The sequence below is a fragment of the Epinephelus fuscoguttatus genome, linkage group LG18, assembly GCF_011397635.1.
Source record: "Epinephelus fuscoguttatus linkage group LG18, E.fuscoguttatus.final_Chr_v1".
In the NCBI taxonomy this organism is placed as follows: domain Eukaryota; kingdom Metazoa; phylum Chordata; class Actinopteri; order Perciformes; family Serranidae; genus Epinephelus; species Epinephelus fuscoguttatus.
In genome coordinates this window covers 40,414,341-40,434,168 of record NC_064769.1, presented here as the reverse complement: position 1 = coordinate 40,434,168, position 19,828 = coordinate 40,414,341, and the positions used below count along the sequence as shown (strand labels likewise).

The window sequence follows — 19,828 nt, the reverse complement described above, 5'->3', positions numbered from 1 at the left end:
CAGCTGATCAGGAAAAACTCCCAAAAAAACCCTTTAACGGGGAAAAAACGGTAGAAACCTCAGGAAGAGACACTGAGGAGGGATCCCTCTTCCAGGACGGACAGACGTGCAATAGATGTCGTACAGAACAGATCAGCATGATAAATTAACAGTAATCCACATGACACAATGAGACACAGAGAGAGAGAGAGAGAGAGAGAGAGAGAGAGAGAGAGACAGAGAGAGATGCAGATAATGACAGTAGCTTACAACAACATTATTGAAAGTAATAATATTATAGTTATAGTTCTGGCTACTGCGGTACAATATGTTGAAAGTATGTATTAATATCTGGCAGTATACATGTGTGACAATAGTCATATGTGTATAATAACAGTAGAAGTATGACTAATGACTAATGATAACAGCAGCAGCAGGAGGCATCTGGCAGGACCACGGCAGCAGCACAACCACACACGTCACGCTGTCCAGGCACCGCTGTGATATGAGTTAATCTGAGAGACAGTGGAGCACAAAGGCTCCGGAGAAGAAGCCGAGTTAGTGACATCCAGAATGGCCGAGTTAGCAAGATGCAGTAATAGGATTCGAGAGAGAGAGAGAGAGAGAGAGAGAGAGAGAGAGAAGGAGAGAAGGTGCCCGGTGTATTATAGGGGGGTCCTCCGGCAGACTAGGCCTAAGTCAGCCTAACTAGGGGCTGGTACAGGACAAGCCTGAGCCAGCCCTAACTATAAGCTTTATCAAAGAGGAAAGTCTTAAGTCTAGTCTTAAATGTGGAGACGGTGTCTGCCTCCCGGACCGTAACAGGAAGATGATTCCACAGGAGAGGAGCCTGATAGCTGAAGGCTCTGGCTTCTGATCTACTTTTGGAGACTTTAGGGACCACGAGTAACCCTGCGTTCTCAGAGCGCAGTGTTCTGGTGGGATAATATGGCAGTATGAGCTCTCTAAGATATGACGGAGCTTGACCATTTAGAGCTTTATAAGTTAACAGTAGGATTTTAAATTCAATTCTGGATTTTACAGGGAGCCAGTGCAGAGAAGCTAAAACAGGAGAGATATGATCTCATTTCTTAGTTCCTGTTAGTACACGTGCCGCTGCATTCTGAATTAGCTGGAGAGTTTTTAAGTTTTACTAGAGCTATCTGATAATAGAGTTACAGTAATCCAGCCTTGAGATAACAAAAGCGTGGACCAATTTTTCTGCATCTTTTCGGGTCAGGATAGGCCTAATTTTCGCAATATTACGCAGATGAAAAAATGCAGTCTGTGAGGTTTGTTTTAAATGAGAATTAAAAGACAAATCTTGATCAAATATCACTCCGAGGTTTCTTACGGTAGTGCTAGAGGCCAGAGCAATGCCATCTAGAGAAACTATGTCATCAGATAAAGAGTCTCTGAGTTGTTTGGGGCCAAGAACAATAACTTCAGTTTTGTCTGAATTTAACATCAGGAAATTGGTGCTCATCCAAGTTTTTATGTCTTTAAGGCAGTTATGGAGTTTAGTTAATTGATTACTTTCTTCTGGCTTCATCGATAAATACAACTGAGTATCATCCATAACAATGGAAATTTATAGAGTGATTTCTAATGATGTTACCTAAAGGAAGCATATATAGAGTAAATAGGATTGGTCCGGGCACAGAACTCATGAACTCCAAAACAAACTTTGGTACGTATGAATGTGAACAAACTGAAAACGATCAGATAAATAAGATTTAAACCAGCTTAGTGCAGAACCTTTTAGGCCAATTAAGTGATCCAGTGTCTGCAGTAGAATTTGATGGTCAATAGTGTCAAACACTGCACTAAGATCTAATACAACAAGTACAGAGACGAGTCCTTTGTCTGAAGCAATGAGAAGGTCATTTGTAATTTTAACTAGAGCTGTCTCAGTGCTATGATGCACTCTAAATCCTGACTGAAATTCCTCAAATAAATTATTATCCTGGAGAAAATCACACAGCTGGTCTGCGACTACTTTCTCAAGGATCTTTGACATAAAGGGAAGATTAGATATTGGTCTATAGTTGGCTAACACCTCTGGATCCAGGGTGGGCTTTTTAGTAGAGGTTTAATTACAGCTACCTTAAAAGACTGTGGTACATAGCCTGTTAATAAGGATATATTGATCATATCTAATATATGAGTGTTAACTAAAGGAAAGACCTCCTTAAGTAGCCTAGTTGGGATGGGGTCTAAGAGACACGTTGATGATTTAGATGAAGAAATCACTGCGGTCAATTCTTGAAGAGAAATTGGGGAGAAGCAATCTAAATATATATTAGGTCTTACAGCTGTGTTTGAGGTTAGATAGGTACTATCTGAGGACAGGAGGTCATGAATTTTGCCTCTAATAGTTAGAATTTTGTCATTAAAAAAGCTCATAAAATCATTACTGCTAAGGGCTAAAGGAATACAAGGCTCAATAGAGCTCTGACTCTCAGTCAGCCTGGCTACAGTGCTGAAAAGAAACCTGGGGTTGTTCTTATTGTCTTCTATTAATGCTGAGTAATAGTTTGCTCTGGCATTGCAGAGGCCCCTCTTATAAGTTTTGAGACTGTCTGCCCAGATTAAACGAGATTCGTCCAGTTTGGTTAATCACCAGTTCCTTTCAAATTTTCACGATATTTGTTTTAACTTATGGGTTTGAGAGTTATACCAAGGAGCGAACTTTCTTTGCTTTGTTAACTTCATTTTAAGAGGAGCTACAGAGTCAAATGTTGTTCACAGCGAGCCTACGGCGCTATCGACAAGATGATCAATTCGCGAGAGGTTAAAGTTGGTACGGGAAACCTCTGTTACTGAGGGACTTGGTATTGAATTTAACGACGGAGTAATCATTTCCTTAAATTTTGTGACAGCACTATCTGATAAACATCTAGTATAGTAACTGTTGCTGAGTGGCGTGTAATCGAGTAAAAAGAAATCAAAAGTAATCAGATAATGATCCGATAGCGAGGGATTCTGTGGAAAGACTTTTAGGTTATCAATTTCAATTCCATACGTCAGAACTAGATCGAGGGTATGGTTAAAACAGTGAGTGGGTTCATGTACACCCTGACTGAAGCCAATGGAGTCTAATAATGAGATAAACGCGGTAGCCAGGGAGTCATTATCAACGTCGACATGAATGTTAAAATCGCCTACAATAATAACTTTATCTGATTTAAAAACTAGACTGGATAAAAACTCTGAGAATTCAGATACAAATTCAGAATACGGGCCAGGAGCACGGTACACTATAACAAATAAAAGTGGCTGCGAGGTTTTCCAGGTCAGATGTAAAAGACTAAGAACGAGGCTTTCAAATGAATTATTATCTAGTTTAGGTTTAGGGCTGATTAACAGACTAGAGTTAAAAATGGCTGCAACTCCCCCTCCTCAGCTGCTGCCTCGAGGAATGTGGGTATTATTATGACTGGGAGGAGTGGACTCATTTAGACTGACATATTCATCTGGACACAGCCAGGTTTCAGTGAGACTCAGTAAATCAATATGATTATCTGATATTAATTCATTTACTAACACTGCTTTAGACGATAGAGACCTGATATTTAACAGTCCGCATTTAATTCTCCTGTTTTGTCTTTCTGTCACAGAAGAGGTTTTAATTTTTATGAGGTTGTTATGCACAACTCCTCTTTGTTTAATTTCAGATTTAAATAATTTAGGTGGTCAGGGGACACCGTTTGTATAAAACTATGAAAACTATGGCTGGGTAACTGAACTAGAAGCTCAGAGAGGCGTTTAGGACTGCGACTCTGAGTCCTGGTCTCAACTCTGGGTTGTCAGGGATTTAAATTACTAATAAAGTTTGCCAGGTTCCTAGAAATGAGAGCAGCTCCATCCAAAGTGGGATGAATGCCGTCTCTCCTAATAAGACCAGGTTTTCCCCAGAAAGTTTGCCAGTTATTAACGAAACCCACATCGTTTGCTGGACACCACAGTCCAGCAAACGATGTGGGTTTCATTAGAAGAGAAATGAACCAAATCAAAGCTGCAGCTCCTCTTCTACCTGAGCAGGTGAGTCCAACAGCTTTGCCAGGTGAGCAGGTGTTTCTATCTGAGCCTGAGCTTCTACAGTCCAGGAGAGCAGACTCATGGCCTCCACACTGGAACTCTTTGGTCCACATTGGAGCCTCCACTTCTCCATAGAGCGCCCCCTGGAGGACTGAAGGAGCCCCACAGCCAAGCTCCCTACAGACCACCTCTGCATCCTGCTGGTCAAAGTCAGCTTCACACACTGAGGACCACCTCTGGTTAGACTTCACCTCCAGTCTGCCTGAGCACAGACTGGTCCCATCCACCAGCCTGACAGAGTCTGGAGAGATAATAGAAGATAAAATAGAGAGAGATAAAAGACACCAGACACTAAATAAAAAGATGTCATCAAACAACAAGTCACTGATTCAAACTGGACTCACAACAATTCCAACATCACTTCATCATTAACAACAGAACACGTCTTTATAAAACCACAGACTGCAGCTGTCTGACATCACATTTACATTTCATACTCTCTAACATACGTTATCCATTTCTCTGTCCAGTTTTTTCTGAGATGATCTGTAGGCCACAATAAAAATGTGTTTAGAAAATGATCCCTAAAATCTCAAAGGGATAGGGGCTGGACTCTCTCCTTTTAAGGAAGACGCCACATGGGTGTGGAGATACTGACGAGCCCCCGGCTGAGCTGAGCTGAGCTGATCAAAGTTGTGTCCAGTAGGTCATTGGTGCCTGTTATGGTGGCAACCAAAGAACCTGCTGCTGGAAACCAGTGGCTCAGAAAGCTGTCAAGCTGAAGAAGGAGTCCTTTCAGGCTGGTTGGTGGTTGGCCCAGGGGACTCCTGAAGCAGCACACATGTATGTTTCATATATACAGATATATATCTTGGTGCATTCAGCAGCTGATTTACTGAGGCAGCAGCTCATCAGACTCCATCATGGCTGCTGGAGACAGTCTGCTGCCATTCTAGCTGGAACATGTGTGAGTCAACCTGGGGACATTACTGTCATAGATGATGTCACTGATGATGTCACTGATGGGCTTACCTGAGCAGGTGAGATACAGGATGGAGGAAGAGGAAGATGATCTTGCACACTCCCTCAGAGCAGATCCAGAGTGAACACAGTCAGAGTCGATCCTCCACGCAGGTCTGGCTGAGGACTCCTCTCTCTCTCCTACAGAAACAGCAGAGCCACAGTCCAGATCTCTGCAGACAACACCTGCTGTCTTCAGGGTCCAGGGAGAGTAATAACCATTCACTGGTCTCCATTCTCCCTGATGTTTGACCTCCAGTGTTCCTGCACAGTGACTGTCTCCTCCCACCAACCTGACAGACTCTGAACAGAAACCAGAGAGTCATTAGTAAAAGAACAAAGTGAGTTTCATTAGAAGAGAAATGAACCAAATCAAAGCTGCAGCTCCTCTTCTACCTGAGCAGGTGAGTCCAACAGCTTTGCCAGGTGAGCAGGTGTTTCTATCTGAGCCTGAGCTTCTACAGTCCAGGAGAGCAGACTCATGGCCTCCACACTGGAACTCTTTGGTCCACACTGGAGCCTCCACTTCTCCATAGAGCGCCCCCTGGAGGACTGAAGGAGCCCCACAGCCAAGCTCCCTACAGACCACCTCTGCATCCTGCTGGTCAAAGTCAGCTTCACACACTGAGGACCACCTCTGGTTAGACTTCACCTCCAGTCTGCCTGAGCACAGACTGGTCCCATCCACCAGCCTGACAGAGTCTGGAGAGATAATAGAAGATAAAATAGAGAGAGATAAAAGACACCAGACACTAAATAAAAAGATGGCATCAAACAACAATTCACTGATTCAAACTGGACTCACAACAATTCCAACATCACTTCATCACCAACACCTTGTGGGTCATTCAATGAAATCGATGCGTTTTCAACTTTGGAAATTTAAAATTTTAATTAAATTCAAATTCTATTTTTTCAGTAGCCTGGGATTAAAAACAGTTGAAAGTTACAATAACCTGTATTGTGCCATCTCAGGCTGTGGAATTTCATATTTTATGACTGTTTCTCTCCTTATTGTTTTGATGGTTTTGCCAACCCTGTTACCACAGAAAGTATTACTATATCTAATATTCCTAATTAGACTTCTGTAATAGATGGCACATTTATGAGCAGTACTTAAATCCCTGTTTTCATTCAGATTATCAAGTGCACCCTGATTTTGCATGGCCATCACATGTCTATTAGGAAAAAAGATAATTTTTTAGAAGAGAAATATGAAAAGAATGGACCTGTCCAAAATATAGTATAGTTTAAATTATAATGATAAGAGTTGAAAGTCTCTTTTAATCGTCATTTTGACATTTGACATTATGAAATTAACACCAACAATAGGATTGACTGCCAGCCCTGTTACAGTAACAGCTGATACACATTTTACTGCCTACACTGAACATCTTTGTCTACACACTACTATGAAGTTTCCCCTCCCAAGTCACAGGGTATTGTTCTGCACTTGATTGGTATTGTTGTATCAGTGAAGCACGTCACATTTCTAAGAGGTCTCATGTTGTTGTTGTTGTTGTTGTTGTTGCATGCATTATTGACAAGTGTTTTGGAATCATTTTTGTTATTGAGACAGATTGTTTTTATGTTGGTAATTAACATATTAAAACACAGTGAGTCATATTTCAAGTGGTATTAATTTAGGAGGATTTAACAGCATTTCATTTATTTAACATAGTAACCAACAGTAAAAAGGGTTTTGTAGCAGTTAAACAGGACTTAGAACAACCAGACCATACAAACATATCAAAGGGCTCATTCACAGTAAATCAAGTAACCAGTTTCATCATATTGTGGACATTAGCTGAATAACACTCACATGATGACTTTTAAAAATGTTTTCATTTGATAAGGCTGACCTTTAAAGACAGTAAAGCTATCTATGATGATCATCCCTGCTACTCACATGTCAAATCCTGTTACTGTGGAAAGGTAACAGCGTTGACAGTTTATGGCTCGTTAAAACAAATGTGAGCTAAAGCACATGCTGTGGACTCTGAAAGGCAATTACTTGTACATACTGATTATATTATGAAACATACATGTTAAAAATGGTATCAGGATGGAGGCTGTATGCTTGTAGGAAAAGGAATGTGATGTTGCACACTTTGTCAGAGCAGATCCAGAGTGAACACAGTCAGAGTCAACTCTCCACACAGATCTGTGGGAGGACTCCTCACACGCATGCTCACTCACTCACTCACTCACTCACTCACTCACAATTGCTTGCTGTCACTAGGTTCGTTCGAGATGAGCCAGGCCTGCGCAGATTCGATCGCCGGCGATCGGCGCACAATGCATGGTGGTTAGTTTTGTGTCCGACTTCATCCCAACTTGCTCTGACGTATTACATTAATATTTATTACACAGTGCATTTACAGTGCTCTGATTTTACATCTCCTCTAATATACTGTTTTTGATGTCTTATTCCTCTATACATAACACATCCCTGGGTATGGACTAGTTGATCATAAACTATACAGAGTCTACTGTATATTAACACTGGACTGTTTTAATTCTTGAAGCATTTAGCAGCACAGAGACTGGTGGTCAGTGGGATAACATGTGTACAGATGTGAAGCCCTGACTGTATCTGACTGAGCCTTAAAGCCTCAGTGTGTAAAAATGGTGAGTAACAGTGACATCAGACAGCAGGAGTGCACAGTTGGAGTTACAGCTAAGTTCTTGTTTGTTGATTGTTTTGGTGTAGTTACGGCCAACAGTAACCTGTACTGTTCAGTAATAAACGGTGGTTTGCCGAATAACTGCGTCATCCTTTCCACACGTCCTGGCGGACGCTACAATATGTTATAGCTTACCAGTGACATATAGGTTATCTGTGAGATATAACGTTATGTTAGGAGTGTTTTATCTCTAATTGTTTTGGTAACACGAGCAAACATTAGCACAGTAATGCTAAAATAACATGTTTATGTGATAGTCACGGCACAGTGCATCAAATACAGGTTGGTACGATTATAATATATGCGTCTCCAGAGTGTTCTTCCACAGGAGTTCTTTCCACGGAATAAGCAACGCCGATATTCACTCGCGATATTTGCTAATAAACAACCACGTAAATTGCACATTGTAACTTTAATGAAAGCTGTTGTCTTGTATAAAATATGAAGCTTACAGTCAAACACAGTGTATTCAGCCTGTGTAGTTGAGGGGACAGGTCAAACTGATATGATGCTGATTTACAGGAGAGTTCATATCAAATGGAGGATAATGTCAGTGTCAGCTGTATTTATATAGCACCTTTAAAACAGCCAGTGGCCAACCAAAGTGCTTTACAGTTAAATAAGCAAGAACAACAACAACACACAAAAAAAACATTTATACAGTGAAATATAACAAAGGTAAAAGACCAAATAGAGGTGACTGTACTCAACCAAAGGCCAAGGTGAACAAGTGAGTCTTGAGCAGTGATTTAAAAGTGGAGAGGCTATTCGCAGTCCACACAGTCAACATTAATTCGTTCCACAGAGTGGGAGCCGCGACTGCAAAGGCTCGATCTCCTCTCGTTTTTAATAGTGATCGAGGAACATCCAAGACCATCTGATTGGCTGATCTGAGGGCTCTGGAGGGCCAATGCAACTCAACAAGGTCAGATAGGTATTCCGGGGCCAGCTCATTCAGAGACTTAAAAACAGATAAAAGAATCTTAAAATCAATCCTGTACCTAACTGGAGGCCAGTGAAGTGAAGAGAGCACCAGAGTTATGTGCTCACGTTTCTTTGTCCCAGTCAGGAGACGGGCTGCTGCATTCTGAACAAGCTGCAGGTGGTTAAGCTCTGACTGCTCAATGCCGACGTACACGGAGCTGCAGTAATCTAAAAGCATGGATAACTTTTTCGAGGTCTTTCTGGTTTAGATAGGGTTTAACTTTGGCTAAAAGCCTCAGCTGAAAAAAGCTAGACTTGACCACTGATAACTCAGGATAAACCATGAACATAAACTACAGATCACCTGTAAAGCATTTTAATAAATGAATCTATCATAATTAAAACAACTGGAGACTGAGAACAAACTGATATATGGGTCTGATCACTTCTTTAATGAACTGACATCATTCCAGACAGGATGTTAGTGTGTCTGTGACTTCCTGTATGGACTGTAGCCGCCTGCTCTTGTCTACTTTGCAGGCGAGGCGCAGTTCATCTCCAACGAGCCTATTGTCTGAGGCTGTCAATTAAGAAATGAGCTGTTCTGTCAGCTGGTCACTTTTAACCAATAGCACAGCAGCACACCTTCACTGTTGGCCATCTTCCCAGATAGCACACACACATCTGGCCGACACATTGGCCCTTAACATAGATATATATACATAGATGCCGCACCCTGGCTTGTGGGATGCGTCAATACCGCCGCCATCTTGCCTAGGTGCTCTGACCGGTTCAGACCCGTGTCAGACTCGGCAAAAATGCCACATTTTTGCTCTACATTTGGGTGTACGAATGAAAGAAGTGTTAAAACCAAGCAGAAGGGAAAAACATTCCACAGGTAAGAAGTTGTTTTACAATATTTTACTGTTACGAACATGTTTAATGAGATATATGTCTCAAAGTGATCCTTCTTTTAAGCTAATCAAGTAAAGTAACTGTCCTGATCTGGTCCTAATGCCAAATTAAGCTAACGCTATGTCACACAACTTAAAGAAAAAAGGTTAACATTTATATAATATTACTTATAAAATTATGATGCTTTGTCAAACAGCTATGTCGGTGTATGTGTTATTCCAAATTGTCAACTATCTGTTTCATGGCACCAACGTGACATAACGCAGTGTAACGTTAGTAGTTAACTTGTGGCTTGAATTGTAACTACAAATTATGTGGAAGTGTGTTTTTCTGACACACTTATTTTGTGTGTAGTTTCCCAAAAAACACAGATAGGAGACGGGCATGGGTAGCAGCAGTGAGGAGAAAGGACTTCGACCCGAGTGACTCCTCAGTCATCTGCAGCTGTCACTTCAGACCTGAGGACTTCAACAGGACTGGGCAGACTCCTAAAAATAATACTAGCTACTGTACACTGTATTTTTTGTAAATATGACCTAATAATGTAAACAGTTCTGTGTCCAGGCTCCCATGAGCACTGTGGTGTTATACATATGAGATTAAAGCAAAATGTTGTGTAAACATGCAGCTCTAAGTCATTTATTTTCACTTGTACAAAACCAACATTTGTTAATCAGAATGTGTAACTACACTGCAGCTCGGCACAACCCTGCTGATACATTATTTTTTGCACTTTGCGTGACTTAAAATGTGAATATTTATAATCAAAATTAATAATTAAATGACATCATGGTGAGCATTGTACATCTACGGAAGATGAGAACAGCCATTTATTATTCTTTTTTTTGTGCACTGTTATCTCCTGATAACGACTTATTAATTCGTTATCTCAAGATAACAAAGACTGTTTTCTCGTGATAATGACTTAATTAATTCGTTATCTCGAGATAACAAAGATTGTTTTCTCGTGATAAATAAATAAGTCTGATGATTGCGCGCTGGTTAATGTGATCGTCCTGATTTCAGCCTACAAGAGCTGCCACTGGTGTCCCAGGGAGGTGAAAATGGCAGATCACATTATTGATCAACGTCTACAGAAAGTATTTTGTTAGAGACAAACCATCCATCTGTCTGTCATCTCACCTGTTTGGCCTGCCTTGACCAGCGAATTCATCAGCTTGTAACAATTCGCCAACAACAGAAACTGAGGCTTATGTCAAAGCGCTACTTTTACAGGTCACGGGAGGCACAGGTTCACGGTGCCAAGCTGAAACCCCTGATATAACATAACCCCCAAAAAATTAACTCTTTTTGCTTTCAAAATGCAGCAGTAAATTATATGAAAATGAAAAGAACTCATATGGTTAGTTTAACTCAACAACTTTAGTGTAATTAAATTAAATCAAACTCAAATTAACACGCGTCCGGCTCGGACGATTCACTCAGTTAACACAGCGCGTCACGCTGATACAGAAAACAAATAACCCCCACCGTCTGTCCGTGCTCCACATTCATTTCTCTGTGACCGGAAAAACCGTAAGCTAAACAAAGAATCAACTAGAGACAACAATAACCATTCAGGAAAGAAACGCAGCCCCCTACCGCTCTGGCGGTGAATTGCACCGTGATGAAATGGAGTGATGGAGAACTTCGAAGGGTTCACGACAGCGTCACGGCAACAACGTAGGTACGTCATAGGTACGTCGTAGGTACGCCGCAGGACCATAAATCAGGCTTGAGGTAATCACGAGAGGTTCCTAACAGGAAGTCTTTTTCAGCTTGAGGCCATGACGTATAAATAAAAATTGAACGAGATGGTGGAGAAACAGCTCAAGTGTACCCGTTACATGCATTCTTTGCAATGACACGCTGTAATTCACATACCTACGTGACTACGAAGAGTAACGTTGATGATATTTCCTGCAAGACTGTCATGTTGTAATTAAGTTTATTTCATTCACAACCCGTTGCGTTATTCAGCGGACTGTCTGTGATGTGTGGCTGTTAAATGTGCAGCTTGTAGGTAATATTAATATTAATTAATATTATTACTTTCATTCATGTTGTTGTAAGCTACTGTTATTACCACCTGTCCTCTCTCTCTCTCTCTCTCTCTCTCTCTCTCTCTCTCTCTCTCTCTCTCTCTCTCTCTCTGTCTCATTGTGTCATATGGATTACTGTTAATTTATCATGCTGATCTGTTCTGTACGACATCTATTGCACGTCTGTCCGTCCTGGAAGAGGGATCCCTCCTCAGTGTCTCTTCCTGAGGTTTCTACCGTTTTTTCCCCGTTAAAGGGTTTTTTGGGGAGTTTTTCCTGATCAGCTGTGAGGGTCATAAGGACAGAGGGATGTCGTATGCTGTAAAGCCCTGTGAGGCAAATTGTGATTTGTGATATTGGGCTTTATAAATAAAATTGAATTGATTGAGGCAGACTGACAGGTCTGATATATCTTATTCACTCAGCAGCTGACTTGTTGAATGATGGCGAGTGGATTTAATAATAGTGATAATAATGATGATAATGATGCTCACCACAGTGACAGTGGCAGGGCTACAGACTGTTCTTTAAATGCGACAAACTTCGGCAAATGACTCAATAACAATGGTAATACATGCAAAAGTGTGTGACCAAAGTCATGGCGGGGGGGGTTACAGCTTTGATCAGTGAATATAATGTGACTTGGGATGTACGCCAAACACTGGCTCCGTTATGCAGCAGATCCAGCTGTGTTGCCGTCATCAGGAATGGACATCGCCAACAATGCTCGCTCATCGCTTCTAGCGCTAGCTCCTCGCATTTTTTCCTAGGTGGGAGGGGCTAAACAGCTAGCAAAGCCAGCTAAGTAAGATAACTTGCATTAACTTAAGAGACTTGTGACGGACCCTACATATATATCTATGCACTACATGAAGCAGATGAATGACTTTTTCTCTGCAGTGTGAAAACGGCAGGCACTTAAACCACTGACTGCGCACTCTGCCACCAAGTGGGCAGGGGTGGTAATTGCAACCGGTCAAAATGACCGACAGCCTTCAGATTTTCCGGTCATTGTTGTAAAAAAACGGTCAATGACCGAGAATATCTGGTTAACGCAACCCCTGGCTAACAGTATGATATCAATTACATTAACATGGTATGCTAAGCTAACTAGCAGGCTGCTAAACAGCATCACACGTCATGTCTTATTACTACAACAATTAGTTACAGCACAGAAAAGAAGGCACACTCTCTTATTTACCTTTTTTCAGATTACAAACGAGTTACTATCAGGACCACGAGTAGTCGACCAGGGGCCCGTTGTTCCAATGTAGAATTAAGCAATCCAGGATACGTGGAAAAGCGAGGCTGGACAAAGTCTCATCAGTCCATCCTGGCTTCATTGGTTGTTCCAACGCCAAGCCAGACTGAGGAGGAGCGGCTATGTCAAGCCAGGTGTAACTTATTCGGGTAAGTGCGCGTCCACGGCTTTCTTAAATAGACCACGTGGGTCAATCACAGTTTCACTGATGCACCAATGGAGAGGGCACGTGCAGCTTACTTCTCGCCCAGTGAGCAGCGTGTCATCATGGAGACTTATGAGGAGGTTAAACACATCATAACTAATAAAGGAAACACAGCAGCAAATATTAAGCAGAGAGAAAATGCGTGGCAGACAATTGCGGACCGACTGAATGCATAAGTAATCTAAAAATATACACTTGCTGCACAAATGAATCTGTCATAATTACAATTAAAGTTCCTCTCACAAATTAACAGTTGTACACTTCACCTTAAAGGTGAGCAGTGGGAGTTAATATTACTCGGGAAATGTACCATGATGATTCTTGATTCATTGTGCAAATCTCTTACAGGCTATATATAATCTCTCTCATTTAATGCTCATACAGCACAAATACAACTGGACAAAACCTGTCAGTCTTGTGGAAATAATTTAGTCCATAATGTATAAGAAGTCAGTGATGTGGTGCTCATAGGAAATATATTTGTAGCATGACACAGATGCTGACCAGCCTGACAGCCTGCCTGGAAATATAGTGAGTATTGCCTGAAGGACATCCATGGTGTCCACAATTGCTGTGCTAACAGATATGTGTTGTACAGAATTCACAAACTGTCAGACAGCTATATGCAAGTCATCTACAGAAGCAGATAGCCCTGGCAGATGTGAAGCTCCAGTGTGAAAAGAGGAAGCTGCAGGACATGGAGCTTGACAGACAAATAAATAAAAAGACCTTAAGGAAACTGGAAATTAAGAAACTACAGAAAGAAGGAAGTGATTTTAATAAAATCCTGCTATAAGCAGCTATTTTAAGAACGAGAAACAAAAAGCGTCTCTAAAACCATCTGTGTGACGTCATAGCACTTTATAAACTGTGAATATGATATTTATGCATTTATCCAGTTCATATTTTAACCAGTTTTAGTATCATGAACTGTTGTTTTTCATGCAACTATTTCTACGCTGTGTAACTGATTTTATGCGCTGTAGTCGGAATGATTTTAGACAGGGCTACACCTGTAAAGGACGACAAGCTGCCAACACTGAACAGCTGCACACTAGTCCTACTCAGCACCACTCTCCCTCTATGTCTCCATGAAATTATGAATGAAAGGCTTAAAGTTTTAGTCAGAAGACAAACTTGTGTCAGTGTGAACATGCTACACATCGTTAGCTCAGTCAGTTGGGACATTCTGAGTGTATTTGAATATATTTATATTATAATTAGGGCTGAGCTCCACACAGAGAAGTGAAACAGTTTTCACTGTGTTATTTTTCAGAGAAGATCTGTAAGCCACAATAAAGAAGGAGTCCTTTCAGGCTGGTTGGTGGTTGGCCCAGGGGACTCCTGAAGCAGCACACATGTATGTTTCATATATACAGATATATATCTTGGTGCATTCAGCAGCTGATTTACTGAGGCAGCAGCTCATCAGACTCCATCATGGCTGCTGGAGACAGTCTGCTGCCATTCTAGCTGGAACATGTGTGAGTCAACCTGGGGACATTACTGTCACTGATGATGTCACTGATGATGTCACTGATGGGCTTACCTGAGCAGGTGAGATCCAGGATGGAGGAAGAGGAAGATGATGTTGCACACTCCCTCAGAGCAGATCCAGAGTGAACACAGTCAGAGTCGATCCCCCACACAGGTCTGGCTGAGGACTCCTTTCTCTCTCCTACAGAAACAGCAGAGCCACAGTCCAGATCTCTGCAGACAACACCTGCTGTCTTCAGGGTCCAGTCAGAGTCATAGTCCTTCACTGGTCTCCATTCTCCCTGATGTTTGACCTCCAGTGTTCCTGCACAGTGACTGTCTCCTCCCACCAACCTGACAAGCTCTGAACAGAAACCAGAGAGTCATCAGTAAAAGAACAAAGTGAGTTTCATTAGAAGAGAAATGAACCAAATCAAAGCTGCAGCTCCTCTTCTACCTGAGCAGGTGAGTCCAACAGCTTTGCCAGGTGAGCAGGTGTTTCTATCTGAGCCTGAGCTTCTACAGTCCAGGAGAGCAGACTCATGGCCTCCACACTGGAACTCTTTGGTCCACATTGGAGCCTCCACTTCTCCATAGAGCGCCCCCTGGAGGACTGAAGGAGCCCCACAGCCAAGCTCCCTACAGACCACCTCTGCATCCTGCTGGTCAAAGTCAGCTTCACACACTGAGGACCACCTCTGGTTAGACTTCACCTCCAGTCTGCCTGAGCACAGACTGGTCCCATTCACCAGCCTGACAGAGTCTGGAGAGATAATAGAAGATAAAATAGAGAGAGATAAAAGACACCAGACACTAAATAAAAAGATGTCATCAAACAACAATTCACTGATTCAAACTGGACTCACAACAATTCCAACATCACTTCATCATTAACAACAGAACACGTCTTTATAAAACCACAGACTACAGCTGTCTGACATCACATTTACATTTCATACTCTCTAACATACGTTATCCATTTCTCTGTCCAGTTTTTTCTGAGATGATCTGTAGGTCACAATAAAAATGTGTTTAGAAAATGATCCCTAAAAGCTCAAAGGGATAGGGGCTGGACTGTCTCCTCGTTAAGTTTGCAGATGACACGACCGTGGTGGGTCTCATCAGAGACGATGATGAGACAAACTACAGAAGCGAGGTGAGCCAGCTGGTCTTGTGGTGCAGCCACAATAATCTCTCTTTGAACGTGGAGAAAACAAAGGAGATTGTTGTCGACTTCAGGAGAGCGCGCACCCAGCATTCCCCTCTGACCATCAACGGTGCTGCTGTAGAGAGGGTGAGCAGCACAAAGTTCCTGGATGCATGTCACAGAGGACCTCTCCTGGACCCTCAACACTACTTCTCGGGCCAAGATGGCTGACCAGTGCCTCTACTTTCTCTGCAAGCTGTGAAGAGCCAGAGCCCCAGCCCCCATCATGTCCACATTCTACAGAGGCACCATCGAGAGCGTCTTGACCAGCTGCATCGCGGTTTGGTACGGCGCCTGCACAGCATCCGGCCACAAGACCCTCCAGCACATTGTGAGAACAGCTGAAAAAAAACATCGGTCACCCCCCCAAGACATTTACATCACCCGCCTCACCTGCAAAGCCCTCTGCATTGCTGGTGACTCCACTCACCCGTCACACACCCTCTTCAGCCTGCTGCCATCGGGGAGGAGACTACAGAGCCTCCAGGCCAGGACCAGCAGACTGAGGGACAGCTTCATACACCAAGCTGTCAGGACACTCCACTCCCTCCCTGCTCTGCCCCCCCTCCTCCTGCTGCCCCCCCCCCCCAGTTCTCAGAACACTGTCAGCACACCACCCCTTTAGCCAGAATGAATAAGCTACTTCTGTCTCTGCACTCCTGGTGCATTCCTTTTTGCACTATTGTCACACCAAAGACTCTTATCAGCTGTGTGCCCCTTGTCTCTGCATTCTTTGCAATTTGCATTTTGTCTTTATTTCTTTTCTATGATTTAAATTTGTAGTTCTCTCCGGACTTCGTTTTTTTCTGTATAGCTTAGTCAGATCTATATTGTATATATTTTCTTTATTTTTAGGTCTAGATTGATGTGAACATCACTGCAACACGGGTCTGAGAGTAACGTAACTTCAGTTGTCCATATGTCCAGTGCATATGTGATATTGACAAATAAAGTTGACTTGACTTGTGAAGGACGCCATGTAGGTGTGGAGATACTGACGAGCCCCCGGCTGAGCTGAGCTGATCAAAGCTGTGTCCAGTAGGTCATTGGTGCCTGTTATGGTGGCAACCAAAGAACCTGCTGCTGGAAACCAGTGGGTCAGAAAGCTGTCAAGCTGAAGAAGGAGTCCTTTCAGGCTGGTTGGTGGTTGGCCCAGGGGACTCCTGAAGCAGCACACACGTATGTTTCATATATACAGATATATATCTTGGTGCACTCAGCAGCTGATTTACTGAGGCAGCAGCTCATCAGACTCCATCATGGCTGCTGGAGACAGTCTGCTGCCATTCTAGCTGGAACATGTGTGAGTCAACCTGGGGACATTACTGTCACTGATGATGTCACTGATGATGTCACTGATGGGCTTACCTGAGCAGGTGAGATCCAGGATGGAGGAAGAGGAAGATGATGTTGCACACTCCCTCAGAGCAGATCCAGAGTGAACACAGTCAGAGTCGATCCCCCACACAGGTCTGTCTGAGGACTCCTTTCTCTCTCCTACAGAAACAGCAGAGCCACAGTCCAGATCTCTGCAGACAACACCTGCTGTCTTCAGGGTCCAGCCAGAGTCAGAGCCCTCCACTGGTCTCCATTCTCCCTGATGTTTGACCTCCAGTGTTCCTGCACAGCGACTGTCTCCTCCCACCAACCTGACATCATCAGGCTCTGAACAGAAACCAGAGAGTCATCAGTAAAAGAACAAAGTGAGTTTCATTAGAAGAGAAATGAACCAAATCAAAGCTGCAGCTCCTCTTCTACCTGAGCAGGTGAGTCCAACAGCTTTGCCAGGTGAGCAGGTGTTTCTATCTGAGCCTGAGCTTCTACAGTCCAGGAGAGCAGACTCATGGCCTCCACACTGGAACTCTTTGGTCCACATTGGAGCCTCCACTTCTCCATAGAGCGCCCCCTGGAGGACTGAAGGAGCCCCACAGCCAAGCTCCCTACAGACCACCTCTGCATCCTGCTGGTCAAAGTCAGCTTCACACACTGAGGACCACCTCTGGTTAGACTTCACCTCCAGTCTGCCTGAGCACAGACTGGTCCCATGCACCAGCCTGACAGAGTCTGGAGAGATAATAGAAGATAAAATAGAGAGAGATAAAAGACACCAGACACTAAATAAAAAGATGTCGTCAAACAACAATTCACTGATTCAAACTGGACTCACAACAATTCCAACATCACTTCATCATTAACAACAGAACACATCTTTATAAGACCACAGACTGCAGCTGTCTGACATCACATTTACATTTCATACTCTCTAACATACTTTATCCATTTCTCTGTCCATTTTTTCCTGAGATGATCTGTAGGCCACAATAAAAATGTGTTTAGAAAATGATCCCTAAAAGCTCAAAGGGATAGGGGCTGGACTCTCTCCTCGTTAAGTTTGCAGACGACACGACCGTGGTGGGTCTCATCAGAGACGATGATGAGACAAACTACAGAAGCGAGGTGAGCCACCTGGTCTTGTGGTGCAGCCACAATAATCTCTCTTTGAACGTGGAGAAAACAAAGGAGATTGTTGTCGACTTCAGGAGAGCGCGCACCCAGCATTCCCCTCTGACCATCAACGGTGCTGCTGTAGAGAGGGTGAGCAGCACAAAGTTCCTGGGTACATGTCACAGAGGACCTCTCCTGGACCCTCAACACTACTTCTCGGGCCGAGAAGGCTCACCAGTGCCTCTACTTTCTCTGCAAGCTGTGAAGAGCCAGAGCCCCAGCCCCCATCATGTCCACATTCTACAGAGGCACCATCGAGAGTGTCTTGACCAGCTGCATCGTGGTTTGGTACGGTGCCTGCACAGCATCCGGCCGCAAGACCCTCCAGCACATTGTGAGAACAGCTGAAAAAAATATCGGTGCCCCAACCCCCCCCCCCAAGACATTTACATCACCCGCCTCACCTGCAAAGCCCTCTGCATTGCTGGTGACTCCACTCACCCGTCACACACCCTCTTCAGCCTGCTGCCATCGGGGAGGAGACTACAGAGCCTCCAGGCCAGGACCAGCAGACTGAGGGACAGCTTCATACAGCAAGCTGTCAGGACACTCAACTCCCTCCCTGCTCTGCCCCCCCTCCTTGACTTGACTTGTGAAGGACACCATGTGGGTGTGGAGATACTGACGAGCCCCCGGCTGAGCTGAGCTGATCAAAGTTGTGTCCAGTAGGTCATTGGTGCCTGTTATGGTGGCAACCAAAGAACCTGCTGCTGGAAACCAGTGGCTCAGAAAGCTGTCAAGCTGAAGAAGGAGTCCTTTCAGGCTGGTTGGTGGTTGGCCCAGGGGACTCCTGAAGCAGCACACATGTATGTTTCATATATACAGATATATATCTTGGTGCATTCAGCAGCTGATCTATTTCATGGAAATGATAAACTTTGAAAATGCCTCATGTTCTAATGTTGATGATTTGTTGAACTCTGTTACTTCGAGTGTTTTGAATGTTCTGGACACCATTGCCCCTGTGAAGGTTAAAATGGTTAAAAATAAGCAGAAGGTGCCATGGAGGAATGACGACTCGGTCAGGGCACAGAAAAGGGAGTGCCGGAGGGCCGAGCGGAAATGGCGCAAGTCAAAGCTTCATGTTCATTATGAAATTTATAAAGAAAAGTTGTTCGTGTTCAACCAGATCTTACGTAGAACAAGGGAGAGGTACTTTTCTGAAATTACTGGAAACTGCAGTAACAACTCGCGTGTCTTATTTGCAACAGTGAACAGATTAACAAACCCTCCAGCTCAACTGCCGTTGGAACTGATCTCCACATCTAAGTGTAATGAGTTTGCAGTATTCTTTTGCGACAAGGTTCAGACCATTAAAAATGCCATCAATTCCACAACACCAATAACAACCCTGCAGCCACCTAGACACTTAGAGCTGACTCATTTTGCACCTGTAACTGACAAAACTGTCCAAGAGATCATCACCAGTCTGAGTTCGTCTACATGCTGCCTCGATGTGTTACCCACTAGATTTCTAAAGTCTGTGCCGAGCAGTTTGTTACCACCACTCGCTCACATAGTTAACATGTCACTGCAATCTGCAACATTCCCAAAGGCCTTGAAAAC

The 19,828-nt window shown here is 43.4% G+C and overlaps 1 protein-coding gene across 1 annotated transcript in view; it reads right to left on the bottom strand.

The window, feature by feature from the left end:
* Positions 1 to 19,828, bottom strand: part of LOC125905626 (scavenger receptor cysteine-rich type 1 protein M130-like) — a 57,817-nt gene that overhangs the window by 15,033 nt on the left and 22,956 nt on the right. Inside the window, exons 6-12 of the mRNA XM_049603735.1 lie at positions 17,516 to 17,821; positions 17,126 to 17,422; positions 15,008 to 15,313; positions 14,624 to 14,914; positions 5,437 to 5,742; positions 5,053 to 5,343; positions 4,016 to 4,321 (exon numbers count right to left, since the gene is read on the bottom strand). Coding sequence (XP_049459692.1) covers positions 4,016 to 4,321; positions 5,053 to 5,343; positions 5,437 to 5,742; positions 14,624 to 14,914; positions 15,008 to 15,313; positions 17,126 to 17,422; positions 17,516 to 17,821 — 2,103 coding nt within the window. The remainder of the gene's footprint in view (positions 1 to 4,015; positions 4,322 to 5,052; positions 5,344 to 5,436; positions 5,743 to 14,623; positions 14,915 to 15,007; positions 15,314 to 17,125; positions 17,423 to 17,515; positions 17,822 to 19,828) is intronic.